This window comes from Procambarus clarkii, chromosome 84, assembly GCF_040958095.1.
Source record: "Procambarus clarkii isolate CNS0578487 chromosome 84, FALCON_Pclarkii_2.0, whole genome shotgun sequence".
NCBI classification, from domain to species: domain Eukaryota; kingdom Metazoa; phylum Arthropoda; class Malacostraca; order Decapoda; family Cambaridae; genus Procambarus; species Procambarus clarkii.
Genome location: NC_091233.1, coordinates 21,496,460 through 21,511,730, shown reverse-complemented (window position 1 = coordinate 21,511,730; position 15,271 = coordinate 21,496,460). Strand labels below are relative to the sequence as shown.

Below are 15,271 nucleotides of genomic sequence, written 5' to 3'. Positions count from 1 at the left end.
GGAGATAGGAGAGGGAGTAAGGATACCAGGTCTACACGGATAGAGGGGACGGGTTGGTGTATTGGACAGAGTATAAATCCGCTTAATATTCTCCTACTGACACACACCCACATAAACCCTCATGCTTGTCTCCACATAAAGCAGATAAACTATTTAATGGCTGCACATATCTGCTTTAATATGTTCCTTGAGCATGACTGACATATGTATATGTAAGGTTCGTGTGTGTGTGTGTGTACTCTCTCGCCTAGTTGTGCTTGCGGGGGTTGAGCTTTGACTCTTTGGTCCCGCCTTTCAACTGTTAATCTACTGGTGTACAGATTCCTGAGCCTACTGGGCCTTGTGTGTGTGTGTGTGTGTGTGTGTGTGTGTGTGTGTGTGTGTGTGTGTGTGTGTGTGTGTGTGTGTGTGTGTGTGTGTGTGTGTACTCACCTTGTTGTGCTTGCGGGGGTTGAGCTCTGGCTCTTTGGTCCCGCCTCTCAACCGTCAATCAACAGGTGTACAGGTTCCTGAGCCTATTGGGCTCTATCATATCTACACTTGAAACGGTGTATGGAGTCAGCCTCCACCACATTGCTTCCTAATGCATTCCATTTGTCAACCACTCTGACACTAAAAAAGTTCTTTCTAATATCTCTGTGGCTCATTTGGGCACTCAGTTTCCACCTGTGTCCCCTAGTGCGTGTGCCCCTTGTGTTAAATAGCCTGTCTTTATCAACCCTGTCGATTCCCTTGAGAATCTTGAATGTGGTGATCATGTCCCCCCTAACTCTTCTGTCTTCCAACGAAGTGAGGTTCAATTCCCGTAGTCTCTCCTCGTAGCTCATACCTCTCAGCTCGGGTACTAGTCTGGTGGCAAACCTTTGAACCTTTTCCAGCTTAGTCTTATGTGTGTGTGTGTGTGTGTGTGTGTGTGTGTGTGTGTGTGTGTGTGTGTGTGTGTGTGTGTGTGTGTGTGTGTGTGTGTGTGTGTGTACTGGCCTAACAGTGCTTACCTAACAGTGAATGCAGGAAAGTGAGGTCTGGCTCGTGATCCCCCGTATCTATCAGCCTTGTTCTACCTGTTCCTTTATAATTGAACTTTCCTGTCGATTGAATTCTTGGTCAAATCTGACCATAAAGTTGTGGCTGGAGGTGGCTTCCAGACCTTCCTCCTTCAAGTGAATTCCACTTGTTGACCACCCTTACAAGGAACGAGTACTTCCTTACACGGAGCTGTCCTTACGTGGACTGAACTTCTACATTTACGCTCTGGTTCTCAAACTTCACTATAATAATGTACAGGTTCTGGAACCTTCGATCTCTTAGAGGTTCACGATGTTTAAGTCAAATGCTGAATACAAAAGCTCTAGCAAGTCAGTATTTGGACTTATAGTCCACAATATAGGTGGACTTATAGTCCACAATATAGGTGGACTTATAGTCCACAATATAGGTGGACTTATAGTCTACAATATAGGTGGACTTATAGTCTACAATATAGGTGGACTTATAGTCCACAATATAGGTGGACTTATAGTCCACAATATAGGTGGACTTATAGTCCACAATATAGGTGGACTTATAGTCCACAATATAGGTGGACTTATAGTCTACAATATAGGTGGACTTATAGTCTACAATATAGGTGGACTTATAGTCCACAATATAGGTGGACTTATAGTCTACAATATAGGTGGACTTATAGTCTACAATATAGGTGGACTTATAGTCCACAATATAGGTGGACTTATAGTCTACAATATAGGTGGACTTATAGTCTACAATATAGGTGGACTTATAGTCTACAATATAGGTGGACTTATAGTCTACAATATAGGTGGACTTATAGTCTACAATATAGGTGGACTTATAGTCTACAATATAGGTGGACTTATAGTCCACAATATAGGTGGACTTATAGTCCACAATATAGGTGGACTTATAGTCTACAATATAGGTGGACTTATAGTCTACAATATAGGTGGACTTATAGTCTACAATATAGGTGGACTTATAGTCTACAATATAGGTGGACTTATAGTCTACAATATAGGTGGACTTATAGTCTACAATATAGGTGGACTTATAGTCTACAATATAGGTGGACTTATAGTCCACAATATAGGTGGACTTATAGTCTACAATATAGGTGGACTTATAGTCTACAATATAGGTGGACTTATAGTCCACAATATAGGTGGACTTATAGTCCACCTATATCGTAAAATACAATATGGATAATCTACCTTGAGGTGCTTCCGGGGCTTAGCGTCCCCGCGGCCCGGTCGTCGACCAGGCCTCCTGGTTGCCGGACTGATCAACCAGGCTGTTGGACGCGGCTGCTCGCAGCCTGACGTATGAGTCACAGCCTGGTTGATCAGGTATCCTTTGGATCAGGTATCTACATAATATAAAATGGCTAATTCAATCACCCTAACATAAATGTTCACTATAATTTCTCTCGTCCAATAGGATGCAAAACATAGAAATAATCCAACACAATGTCCTTTGCTCTGTTAAGTCCTCCTTTACTAATAGCATACATCGTCTTATATCGGGGTTATATGCTTCATAAGGGCTATATGTAGACTATATAGGCCTCACTGGGAACTATTGCCCGAAACTGCCCGAAACTCGAACCGAAACCCTGCCCGAAACGCTTTGCGTAATAGTGGCTTTAGGCATTGTATGTACTAGCTCTATCTATAAAGCCAACAAACTTTGTAAAATCTCTTTATGTATGTACCTTTGCCTAAATAAAAATTATTATTATTATTATTATTATTATTATTATTATTATTATTACACTTAATATAGGGCTGTGTGTATTCAGTGGAGGCCATATACAATCAGTAGGAGCTACTCACACACTATAAATGATGCCCGAAACGCTTTGCGTAATAGTGGCTTTAGGCATTGTATGTACTAGCTCTACCTATAAGTCAACCAATCCTTGTAAAAATTTGTTGTATGTATGTACCTTACCTAAATAAAATTGTATTGTATTGTATAAGGGTTCAAGTTAAGCTCCACCACTCTCATTCAGCCTACACCAACTGACTGACATACGTTATAGAAATGGAGATTACATGTCCTCACATGAACACCTCTTGTCAGAAGGAAGCAATCCTGGCCACCAGGCCTCCTTGTCGACGCTGAGGAGCTTGGGACATCCTGCAGAAGATCCCGAAGGATCCCGAAGGATCCCGAAGGATCCAGAAGTATTGCGCGTCAGGTAGATAAACTTGGGAGGAGATTGAAAGAAAACGAGACCTATTCAATGGAAAATGGACTCGTCTTAAATGGCGGACTGGAATGCAATTTTTTCCTTCCTGCTCTAGATTAGATTTAGGAGGCCTGGTCGACGACCGGGCCACAGGGAAGCTAAGTCCCGGAAACTCTTCAAGGTAGATATGGAACTGTGTTCTCTTAAATACACCTAAAGGGTTCTTTGTAGAAGTGCAGATTGGTCTATGACAGGATTGTTCATAGAACAAATTACCGGAAAGTTTATTATACTAGTGTTTCAAGCGTAGGTTAGACATATATATGAGTGGGATTGGGTTGGTATAAATAAGAGCTCTTTCATATAAGCCAATAGGCCTGTACTGTTTTTTTTTATATGATGTTTAAACCTGGGGTTCACTATATATATAAAGGGGGGGGGGAAGAGAACGGCTCTGAGCTAGAACGTTGAAATACAGTGTATACCTTGTGTATGGACCTAATATGACCAATTTATGTAAAATTGAATTTACAAAGTACTGTCTAGTTCTTTTAGAGTTGAGGAGTTGCATAGATTAGTTGAAAATTGCATTATGGGAGAAAAGACTTTGTTAATAGTGAATGTGGATGAAAGTATGCCTGAAACAAATGTTGAAATGTTGAATGTGGTCGATCTGTTTAGATACCTGGGGTTATGACGGCAGAAACATTATCATAAACATTACCTGGTGGCAGTGAAGGAACGCACGCCATGCGAGGTTATATTCGTTAATATAGACAGTAAGGTGCTGGGATACGAGTACACAAGGTGCTGGGATATGAGGACAAGGATCTGTAAACTCAGTCTCAACATCCTAAGCAAATCCACACATATCCCGCTTCAGCGACTCCTGTGCATGGAATCGGGCGAGTAAATCTGCCATGGATAGGTGTGTTCCAACCGGAGATTTTGCTGAAGCGAGATTCGTTGGACCGAGATTCATCGGCCCGAGGTTCGTTGGACCGAGATTCATTGGCCCGAGGTTCGTTGGACCGAGGTTCCACTTGTACTATTGTCTCATTTCACATGTCACCATCTCAGTGTGTGTCTGTGTCTGAAGATCCATGCCATCCGGGTTATGCACAGCTGCTCACTTGTGTAGTAGAGCGCGACCAATATCGCCTGTAACACCTGCCTCGGACACCTGTTCTCCGTGTACCTCTGGCAAGAGCAGTAATATACAGAATCGAACACGTCTCCGACCCCACACCACATAGATTAATGTGTTTATTATGTACCCAGTACCCATCCTAGTAAATGGATCTCAAACCTGGTGAGTGGGGGGGGGGGGGAGGCCAGCTGAGTGCCGACTTCTTGTTAAACACTTAAATAGTGTTTAGGAATACTTCAACAGGGCAACCCGTCCTCGATTCCAGTCCATTCCTCCCAGCGGTCGACCCCACAGACGCAGTCATAAATTTTTACATGCTGTTCATTCAAAACGGAAATTTTCTCAAATATAAATTAATAATATATTAGCATATTGTGCATATATAGGCATAGGTTAGATTAGATGTTTAGGTTCTGTTGGTGATTATTTGTATTTGTAGTACGTGAGTGAAGCATTTACAGCATTGTGGTTCGAACAAAATTCGTCAGTGAAGCACTTGTTCCGGAAGTGTTCGAACGTCATCAGTTGTGAGTCGTGTGTAAACCGTTTTTCATTCATAAACAGCTGAGGGTTTGACGGGTGGATGGAGTGGACTTTAGGTATTTATTTATGAGGATGTACTGCGAACCCAAGATGGTCGTTTCTCAGAACAGGATTCATGAAGCATTTTCGCATTGACATACGAAGCCTCTACATTTTTCACCAATGATAGCGGCTTTGTTTACAGATATAAAGAACACCTACCCTACTAAGAACAGTCTAGATAACAAATTCCTCATAGAAAAAAAACTCAGAACACCTTACTAACAACACTAACTATATTAAAAAAGTTAAAACATGGCCGCCCCCTTCGTAACTCATTACACTTGAAGGAAACCTAAAGAAAACCTAACCGCAACATTCACCCTCCGTCCCTGGCCAACTGGCCAACTATAATGTACTTACCTCAGCGTTAATGTTGCCTGAATGTTAGAAAACGTTGCCCCGACGGCACTAATGGAGTTTCAGGTTCACATTAATATTTTTATTTCCTCTAATGGTGGTGTCGGGAATTTATGGCATGGATATTTCGCAAATTGAGTGTCTCCGCAAATATGGTAATAGGGTATCAGGCTTTTATTATTTAAACATGAAATGTTGTACGCGTGATGAGTTTTTTTTTATGTAAATATTTATGGGGGACATAAATTTACAATAATACGACTGGAGTAAATTTTTATGGACTTAAAATTAGGTTGATGTAATCGGAAAGGTAATTTTTTTTAGCTAGTCAGGGACAGTTTTTAGGGATAATGTTTCAATATCAGGGCTATGCGCACGGATATCAGGGCTATGGGCACGGATATCAGGGCTATGCGCACGGATATCAGAACTATGCGCACGGATATCAGGGCTACGAACACGAATCCCACCAAACACACACCGAAACTACGACGTTGGTACAACGTTCGAACAAGTTTTAACACGTCCTAACCAGTTATAACAACCAATATAGCAAGTTGTAACAACGTTCTAATACGTCATAAACACGTTAAGCCAAGATGTAACAACTTTATTACAAGTTGTAACAAGCGGAAAATAGAGACAGTTTCGGTTTGTTTTTCCAGGGATATCAGGGCTATGGGCACGGATATCAGGGCTACGAACACGAATATCAGAGCTACATATTTCGAGTTATAACTCCACTGAGATTTTACCTCAATACCTTTCCAGCAGGTAATAGAGATATAACTAGGTAGGTCCTCCTCCAAATTGTTAACCGCTTGACTTAGGTTAATGCCAGCAGTCGGCCCAGGTTAACCCCTGGCATATTCTGCAAGATTCACATTGTCACACCTGCAAGAGACGCATTTACACTTTCCAACAATCTCTGGGATGAACGAACTCTCCTGTGAGCAAATCCACAAGGGCCGTGACGAGGATTCGAACCTGCGTCCGGGAGCATCCCAGACACTGCCTTAATCGACTGAGTCTCCTGTGAGTTTTTTTGGGTCACAGGATTGCATCAGGTCGTCAAATTCGCCCCACGAGAGATTACACAGGACTGTTTCTCCAAGCACACGAAGTTTGCAAGATTTCAAGCACTAAGAACGCATTATTGACGAGTTGATTAGACCACACACTAGAAAGAGAAGGGACGACGACGTTTCGGTCCGTCCTGGACCATTCTCAAGTCGATTGTGAGGTGTTCCCATCATTGATGTGTTTTTCGTGTGTGCTTCCGGGGTGATCCCAGCCACTTGGGCTGGACGGTAGAGCGATGGTCTCGCTTCATGCAGGTCGGCGTTCAATCCCCGACCGTCCAAGTGGTTGGGAACAATTCCTTTCCACCGTCCCATCCCAAACCCTTACCCTGACCCCTTCCAAATGCTATAGAGTCGCAATGGCTTGGTGCTTCCTTCTCATAGTTCATTCATTCATTCATTCCAGGGTGATCACAGGGGTTTAACAGCCTGGTGGACTTGTCAATGGTGAAGAGGCCTTTCCTATATATACCTCTATGACCCCTCAAGGATTCGAACCTAGGCAGCCTGTGTAACCCCTGGCAGCTCAGTCTTCTAACCACTCACGTCATTCATTCTGGTATGCATTCTGGTACACATAGCGGTATACATACAGTGGTATACCTGAACCGTATCGCTCCTTGAGGAGGGAAAGTTATGTTGATAAAAAATTGTCAGCGAAGTTGCTTTTGAATGTGTAGAAGCTGTTATCAATGCAGCGGGTATGGTGAGAAGGAGGGACCTGCGGAAAAGTTTGGTGTGAAGGCTCTTATCAGTACGAGCTCTTGCAATCGCTGCTGCGTTGCAATTTTGCAATTACAAAAAAATATTAACAGATTTGGCACTTGTAGTTGGGTCCTGAGTCAATATGGGATATATCTGAGAGATAGACGATAACAGAAGTGAGCAGATTCTGTTATCTGTCGACAAAGGTAACAGAATTGAGCAGATTCTGTTATCTGTCGACAATGGTAACAGAATTTAGGAGATTCTGTTATCTGTCGACAAAGGTAACAGAATTGAGCAGATTCTGTTATCTGTCGACAAAGGTAACAGAAGTGAACAGATTCTGTTATCTGTCGACAATGGTAACAGAATTTAGGAGATTCTGTTATCTGTCGACAAAGGTAACAGAATTTAACAGATTCTGTTATCTGTCGACAAAGGTAACAGAATTTAACAGATTCTGTTATCTGTCGACAAAGGTTAACAGAATTTAGAAGATTCTGTTATCTGTCGACAAAGGTAACACAATTGAGCAAATCCTGTTATCTGTCGACAAAGGTAACAGAAGTGAGCAGATTCTGTTATCTGTCGACAAAGATAACTCTTGCTTCAATAAATCATTCTGGGTTCACTAGAATTATGTTTAAAAATGGGAAGAAAAATAGGTCCCAGGCTTAATGGTGCTTGAACAACTTATTCAATATTTGGTCCAAATCCGGAAATTGGGGATTAATTCCCATTTAAATCATACTTTTCTAGGATTATTCAGGTCATTAGAATTGTTTAAACAAAGTCTCCGGATTAGTGGTGAACACGATTGGGCTAATGGCACGGATATCAGGTCTATGGGCACAGATATCAGGGCTATGGGCACGGATATCAGGGCTATGGGCACAGATATCAGGGCTATGGGCACAGATATCAGGGCTATGGGCACGGATATCAGGGCTAATGGCACGGATATCAGGGCTATGGGCACGGATATCAGGGCTATGGACACGGATATCAGGGCTATGGACTCGGATATCAGGCCTATGTACATGGATATCAAATCTATGTACACGGATATCAGGACTATGATATCCTGATATCCGATATCAGGATATTTCAGAAAATTGCCACCATTTCGATTTTATTGACGTGAAGTACCCAATATTTCGTGTGTTTCCACTTAAAGTTTTTAGTGATAATAATACAATTTCTGAGAAAAAGGGAAGAGGAGGGGGGGGGGAGAAGGGACGAAGGGATGTCCTAAGATGATGGGGAAGAGACCCGGGTTCAGCCGGGTAACACTTGTATATATGTGAATGGAAATGTCTCTGTGTGTGTGAGGTTTGAGGGGGGAAGGATAGGGGAAATTGGGAAGGGGTAGAGAGGGGGTAGTGGGCAGAAAGGGGGGGGGGAGATGGGGGTGGAAAAGATATCTATTCTATCTGTTTAAGGCTGGAGGGAGGCTCCTGGGGGCTAGGCTTATCAAACTTTGCAGGGTAACCAGATGAAGGTGTGGGATTGTCATAGGACGATCGGGATGTCGGTGCCATTTCCCCCCTTTTAGTGGGGTTTGTCCCTATTGCGACCCCTCCCCACGTACCCAGATCTAGGCATTAACATAGCTTTACATAGTGTGTGTTCAGAGTTGACATCCGATGTAACGTTAGCTCGTGACTTCTCAGCCTGTTAGGTGTTGCATTATGCATGGACACGAGAAGACGCCTACCTGTTCTCTCATGTTTCCTTAATTGCTCTCTGCAACTCCCGTCTTCAGCTTTAAGCTTCTCGGGCGTCTTTCCTGGGCTTCAACACATCTCAGATTCCATGATAACAGCTTATATTTATATGTTTAGTGGCATCAAACTGTTATCGTTTAATTAGCTATCAAAATGACTCCTGTGTTGTTAAATGTATTTGTTTTAATTTTAAGATTTGTTATCTATATCTCTAAACCTTCTGTACTCACCTAGTTGTGCTTGCGGGGATTGAGCTCTGGCTCTTTGGTCCCGCCTCTCAACTGTCAATCAACTGGTGTACAGGTTCCTGAGCCTATTGGGCTCTATCATATCTACACTTGAAACTGTGTATGGAGTCAGCCTCCACCACATCACTGCCTAATGCATTCCATCTGTTAACTACTCTGACACTGAAAAAGTTCCTTCTAACGTCTCTGTGGCTCATGTGGGTACTCAGTTTCCATCTGTGTCCCCTTGTGCGTGTGCCCCTTGTGTTAAATAACCTGTCTTTATCTACCCTATCAATTCCCTTCAGAATCTTGAATGTGGTGATCATGTCCCCCCCTAACTCTTCTGTGTGTGTGTGAATCAGTCTCTCTTTTTTATCTTCTATCTCTCGCTCTCTTTCTCTCCCTCGTTCTCTCTCTTCCTCTCCCTCGTTCTCTCTCTTCCTCTTCTCACTTAACAAGCTGTGGCATCCTGTGATTAGCTGTCGGCAGCTCTGATTGGTCTGAGAGTCCTGGTGAGCGAGGAGGTAGTTACACGTAACTACTTGATTCACTGTCACTCTTCTGCCTATCTCAAGATGACTCGTAGTTACCTTGAGATGATTTTCGGGGCTTAGCGTCCCCGCGGCCCGGTCCTTGGAGGCACAGATAAGTGGAATTATGAAGTTGCACAACTTTTGTGGTGTACAAATGGTCCAGTACGTTGACACAACGTACAAAATAGGACGTGCTAACGTATCAGAAGCGCACCAACCCAAACCACCTACCTAACCTAATCTAGCGATGCATAGAAAATGTGGATATTTATGAGTCGCAATTTTTCATAGTACAGTGCAATTCATACGTTGAGATTGTGTAATTATGTAATATATTGTAATTCGTACAGTGTATTACATACGGCCAATAATTGTCGTAGTAGAAAAAATGGAAGCGGCTGGCGAAAGAGACGTACTGTCCCGTTTTCTGTTGTGGGTCCTCTGGTAGGTTAGGATAAGGGCACTTTAGTACGACGGTTTCTTGACGTTGGGGAACCTTAGGACGATGTACTGTGCACGGCGTAGAAAATACCACCAAAAAACAAGACGGAAATAAATAACCCAACTTATGTATCATATAACACAGTATACATGTAGGGGATGCTTTATAAATAAATTGTATACATATAAAATTCAAAATCCGCTTTCAGTTTAAAGAAGAAAATATAACACGCATAAAAAACATCTTTATATATAATTTATATATATATATTTTTATATATAAACTATAATTCCCATAACAAATCTAATAAAAAAAATGGAGCCCCTATGTATAAACTCAAGTCAACAATTAACAAGAATGAATAACAATCTCCTTATCTTGAGGTTATCTTGAGATGATTTCGGGGCTTTAGTGTCCCCGCGGCCCGGTCCTCGACCAGGCTTCCACCCCCAGGAAGCAGCCCGTGACAGCTGACTAACACCCAGGTACCTATTTTACTGCTAGGTAACAGGGGCATAGGGTGAAAGAAACTCTGTCCATTGTTTCTCGCCGGCGCCTGGGATCGAACCCAGGACCACAGGATCACAAGCCCAGTGTGCTGTCCGCTCGGCCGACCGGCTCCCTAGTCGCTCCCCACTTCCTTAATGACAATGGTTGAGTAATTAAGTGAATGGTGAAGAATATTGAGAGTTGTGGTGATCTTGGGCACTCAGTTGATACATTCAGCAGGCAGAATGATGAATGTGAATGATGTATTCATTCACTCCCCTGGCCGGTCTGCTCTTGCTTTTAATGAGTACATCATTCATTATCATACAGATTTACCTATATACAGGGTGTATTAACAGGCTGTATTAACATACAGACCAACCACTAGCTAGAATGGAGATATATATATATATATATATATATATATATATATATATATATAAATATATATATATATATATATATATATATATATATATATATATATATATATATATATATATATATATATATATATGTCGTACCTAGTAGCCAGAACTCACTTCTCAGCCTACTATGCAAGGCCCGATTTGCCTAATAAGCCTAGTTTTCATGAATTAATGTTTTTTTCGACAACCTAACCTACCTAACGTAACCTAACCTAACGTTTTCGGCTACCTAACCAAACCTAACCTATGAAGATAGGTTAGGTTAGGTAGGGTTGGTTAGGTTCGGTCATATATCTACGTTAATTTTAACTCCAATAAAAGAAAATTGACCTCATACATAATGAAATGGGTAGCTTTATCATTTCATAAGAAAAAAATTAGAGAAAATATATTAATTCAGTAAAACTTGGCTTATTAGGCAAATCGGACCTTGCATAGTAGGCTGAGAAGTGCGTTCTGGCTACTAGGTACGACTTATATATATATATATATCACACACACACACACACACACACACACACACACACACACACACACACACACACACACACACACACACACACTCGTAGCCTGGTGGAAGGGGCCTCGTAGCCTGGTGGATAGCGCGCAGGATTCGTAATTCTGTGGCGCGGGTTCGATTCCCGCACGAGGCAGAAACAAATGGGCAAAGTTTCTTTCACCCTGAATGCCCCTGTTACCTAGCAGTAAATAGGTACCTGGGAGTTAGTCAGCTGTCACGGGCTGCTTCCTGGGGTGTGTGGTGTGGGAAAAAAAAAAAAAAGTAGTTAGTAAACAGTTGATTGACAGTTGAGAGGCGGGCCGAAAGAGCAAAGCTCAACCCCCGTAAAAACACAACTAGTAAACACACACACACACACACACACACACACACACACACACACACACACACACACACACACACACACACACACACAATGTATATATACATATAAACACACAATACATTCATGTCGTCGGCTCGCACACACACTACCGACTAAGCTATGATGAGCTCTAAAGTATCTCAAGGGAATACTGCTTTCAACACTCTAAATACATCTGTCAGTAGCGCCTTACATACTTGTAAGGTCATTATGGCTGAGTCGGTTGTGTGGGCGTCCCCACCGATGCGTGTTCGATCCCATTCTACGGCTTCCATATTTCCTCGCGATGCTGTATATGTATATATATCTACATATAGCTAATGTCCTACTTCCTTTATATACCAATATATAAAGCTAATGTCCTCCTTGATATATAGTTGCAATGAAATCGCCCAGTAAGATTATTTCAATAAAAAAGGATTTATTGCACCGTAAAACTATCATTTTACTCTTTGCGACAAGCTGGTATTTGCTGGTAAGAGGATTAAGAGAGGGATTACCGGGATTCACGGTGGGAAGTGATCGGGTGTCGAACGTGTGAATGTAACCTTTTTAAATCGCGTGAACTTTTTTTTTTATTTTTTTTATTTTTTTAACACCTGTTTTAAAAGGTTGTTGGTGGTGGCGGCAGGCACACGATTGCATGAATTCCGGCTGTGTATATACTGAGATAATCATCTAATTTTTTTATCGTCAATATTATAAATATACCATCAAATATACCATTGGAGGCCTGGTCGACGACCGGGCCGCGGGGACACTAAGCCCCGGAAGCACCTCAAGGTAGCCTCAAGGTAGGTAGCCTCAATTATTAAGCATTTTTGTAATTAGTATTTTCACCATTAAAATATCGCCAATCATTCAACATTTCCCTCTTTTCAAACTTCCCCATCTCAGAAAAAATTATATAACGCATAAGTAAATTCACTAAATAAGTCTGCAGACAAAACATTATTTCAAACCTTGAAAATTGCACAGGGAAAGGAGAAAGGGGGGGGGGTCTAAGATGCCAATATTTCTTAAAAGTGTGGCACTTGGACTGACCCCGACCGGCCTATGACACTCCCATACCCCACATGCTTCATAGTTGGAAGAGGCAAGGCCACCTGAGTCTCTGTCCCCATCTTATCCCTCTCTAATCTCTCCCCCTCTGATTAGACTTTTTTTTTTAACTTTCCCGTAATCAGTGCATAATTTTTCATATTACTATAGGAGTTATCATTTTTTTATTTTCATATTTCAAATATTTATCCTGGCATGGGTGATGGCCAGTAGCAAAATCCGTCGTGGGGGTCATTGTGTGACCATGGCTTGCTGTTCCCTCTTGAATTATGTTAACCCTGATCAGCCTATTTCCGTCCTGTACCCAAGACCCGTCCCCCTGCAAAGTTGGGTTAGGATAGCCACAATATTCTGGTCTCCAGCCTAAGATAGACAAACACACACACATTCGCTCTTAAAGACATATACGGACGATTTAAATGAAAATACAATTAACATTTGTAGCTTTTCTCTAATAGGATCCGATTATTATTAGCATTATTGCTGTTTTTATTGCGATAATAATAATTATTTTCGTAGAATTTGAGCCTGTAACCCAACACCGGAGCCTCAAGCGTATTAAATTTAATTGGTGCTGATAAGCTTTCTTCTGTGAGCAGAACGCTCTCAATATCCTATTACATTCACCCACTGAAGGGAATGGAGTAGTATCCCCTTATCGTTGAAAAACGTAACAAAAAATGGAACATAAAAAATGTAAATTTCCGAAGAGCTTATCCACTCTAACAGAAGATCCACTTCAAAATTCAGACTCTTCTGTCTCTTCCCAGATCTTATCCTCCTCAGGACAGCTGTTGGAGTAATACGCTCCTGTTGGACTGTAGCCAAAAAGTGATAAAATAGCGCTACAAGACGCAAAACGCACATACACACGAGTACGTCGTTAGAGTTCGTTGGGAAAAATGTGCGTCAAGGATGCGTTTTCTGTTGGGCGGGAAGCGTGGGCGGGAGACGGCATTGTCGCGCCAAAACATTTTTTGAATTTTGGAGTTGTTGTGACATTGAAGTGGCAGGGAAGGGACGGCCTGGGGGTGAGAGATATTACAAAGGGTATACACATCACGCGAAAATAAAATATATGTTGGAGTTTTGTCGTTTTTTCAATATTCAACATTGTTTCAAGGGGTAACTAAGCTGTGATTGTTTACAGTGCAAACGTCGGACTCTTTTTTTTTTTTTTTTAGATGATGTTAGATGTAGTGACTTCTAGCATGTGTATAGTGACTTCTGGCATGTGTATAGTGACTTCTGGCATGTGTATAGTGACTACTGGCATGTGTATAGTGACTTGGCATGTGTATAGTGACTTCTGGCATGTGTATAGTGACTTCTGGCATGTGTATAGTGACTACTGGCATGTGTATAGTGACTTCTGGCATGTGTATAGTGACTACTGGCATGTGTATAGTGACTTCTGGCATGTGTATAGTGAATTCTTGTGTATATTTGCATCTGTCAGATGTATAGTGACTTCTAGCATGCGTATAGTAACTTCTGGCATGTGTATAGTGACTACTGGCATGTGTATAGTGACTTCTGGCATGTGTATAGTGACTTCTGGCATGTGTATAGTGACTACTGGCATGTGTATAGTGACTACTGGCATGTGTATAGTGACTTCTGGCATGTGTATAGTGACTACTGGCATGTGTATAGTGACTTCTGGCATGTGTATAGTGACTTCTAGCATGTGTATAGTGACTTCTGGCATGTGTATAGTGACTTCTGGCATGTGTATAGTGACTTCTAGCATGTGTATAGTGACTTCTGGCATGTGTATAGTGACTTCTGGCATGTGTATAGTGACTTCTAGCATGTGTATAGTGACTTCTAGCATGTGTATAGTGACTACTGGCATGTGTATAGTGACTACTGGCATGTGTATAGTGACTTGGCATGTGTATAGTGACTTCTGGCATGTGTATAGTGACTTCTGGCATGTGTATAGTGACTTCTAGCATGTGTATAGTGACTTCTGGCATGTGTATAGTGACTACTGGCATGTGTACAGTGACTTGGCATGTGTATAGTGACTTCTGGCATGTGTATAGTGACTACTGGCATGTGTATAGTAACTTCTGGCATGTGTATAGTAACTTCTGGCATGTGTATAGTAACTTCTGGCATGTGTATAATGACTTCTAGCATGTGTAAAGTGACTTCTGGCATGTGTATAGTGACTTCTGGCATGTGTATAGTGACTTCTGGCATGTGTATAGTGACTTCTAGCATGTGTATAATGACGTCTGGCATGTGTATAGTAACTTCTGGCATGTGTATAGTGAATTCTTGTGTATATTTGCATCTGTCAGACGTATAGTGACTTCATAGTCTGTATTAATCCCATTGATATGCTCCGCGCAGTAATCCAGTTAATAGGCTTCATGTA

General features: G+C 41.8%; 1 protein-coding gene across 1 annotated transcript; it reads right to left on the bottom strand.

The window, feature by feature from the left end:
- Positions 1 to 1,356: 1,356 nt before the first annotated feature.
- On the bottom strand, positions 1,357 to 14,761 carry LOC138358614 (dynein heavy chain-like). The gene is made up of 2 exons (XM_069316684.1): positions 14,354 to 14,761; positions 1,357 to 2,196 (listed from the first exon to the last, which is right to left on the bottom strand). The coding sequence occupies exons 1-2, from the start codon at positions 14,759 to 14,761 to the stop codon at positions 1,357 to 1,359; spliced, it is 1,248 nt and encodes a 415-aa protein (XP_069172785.1).
- Between the last annotated feature and the right edge of the window lie 510 nt (positions 14,762 to 15,271).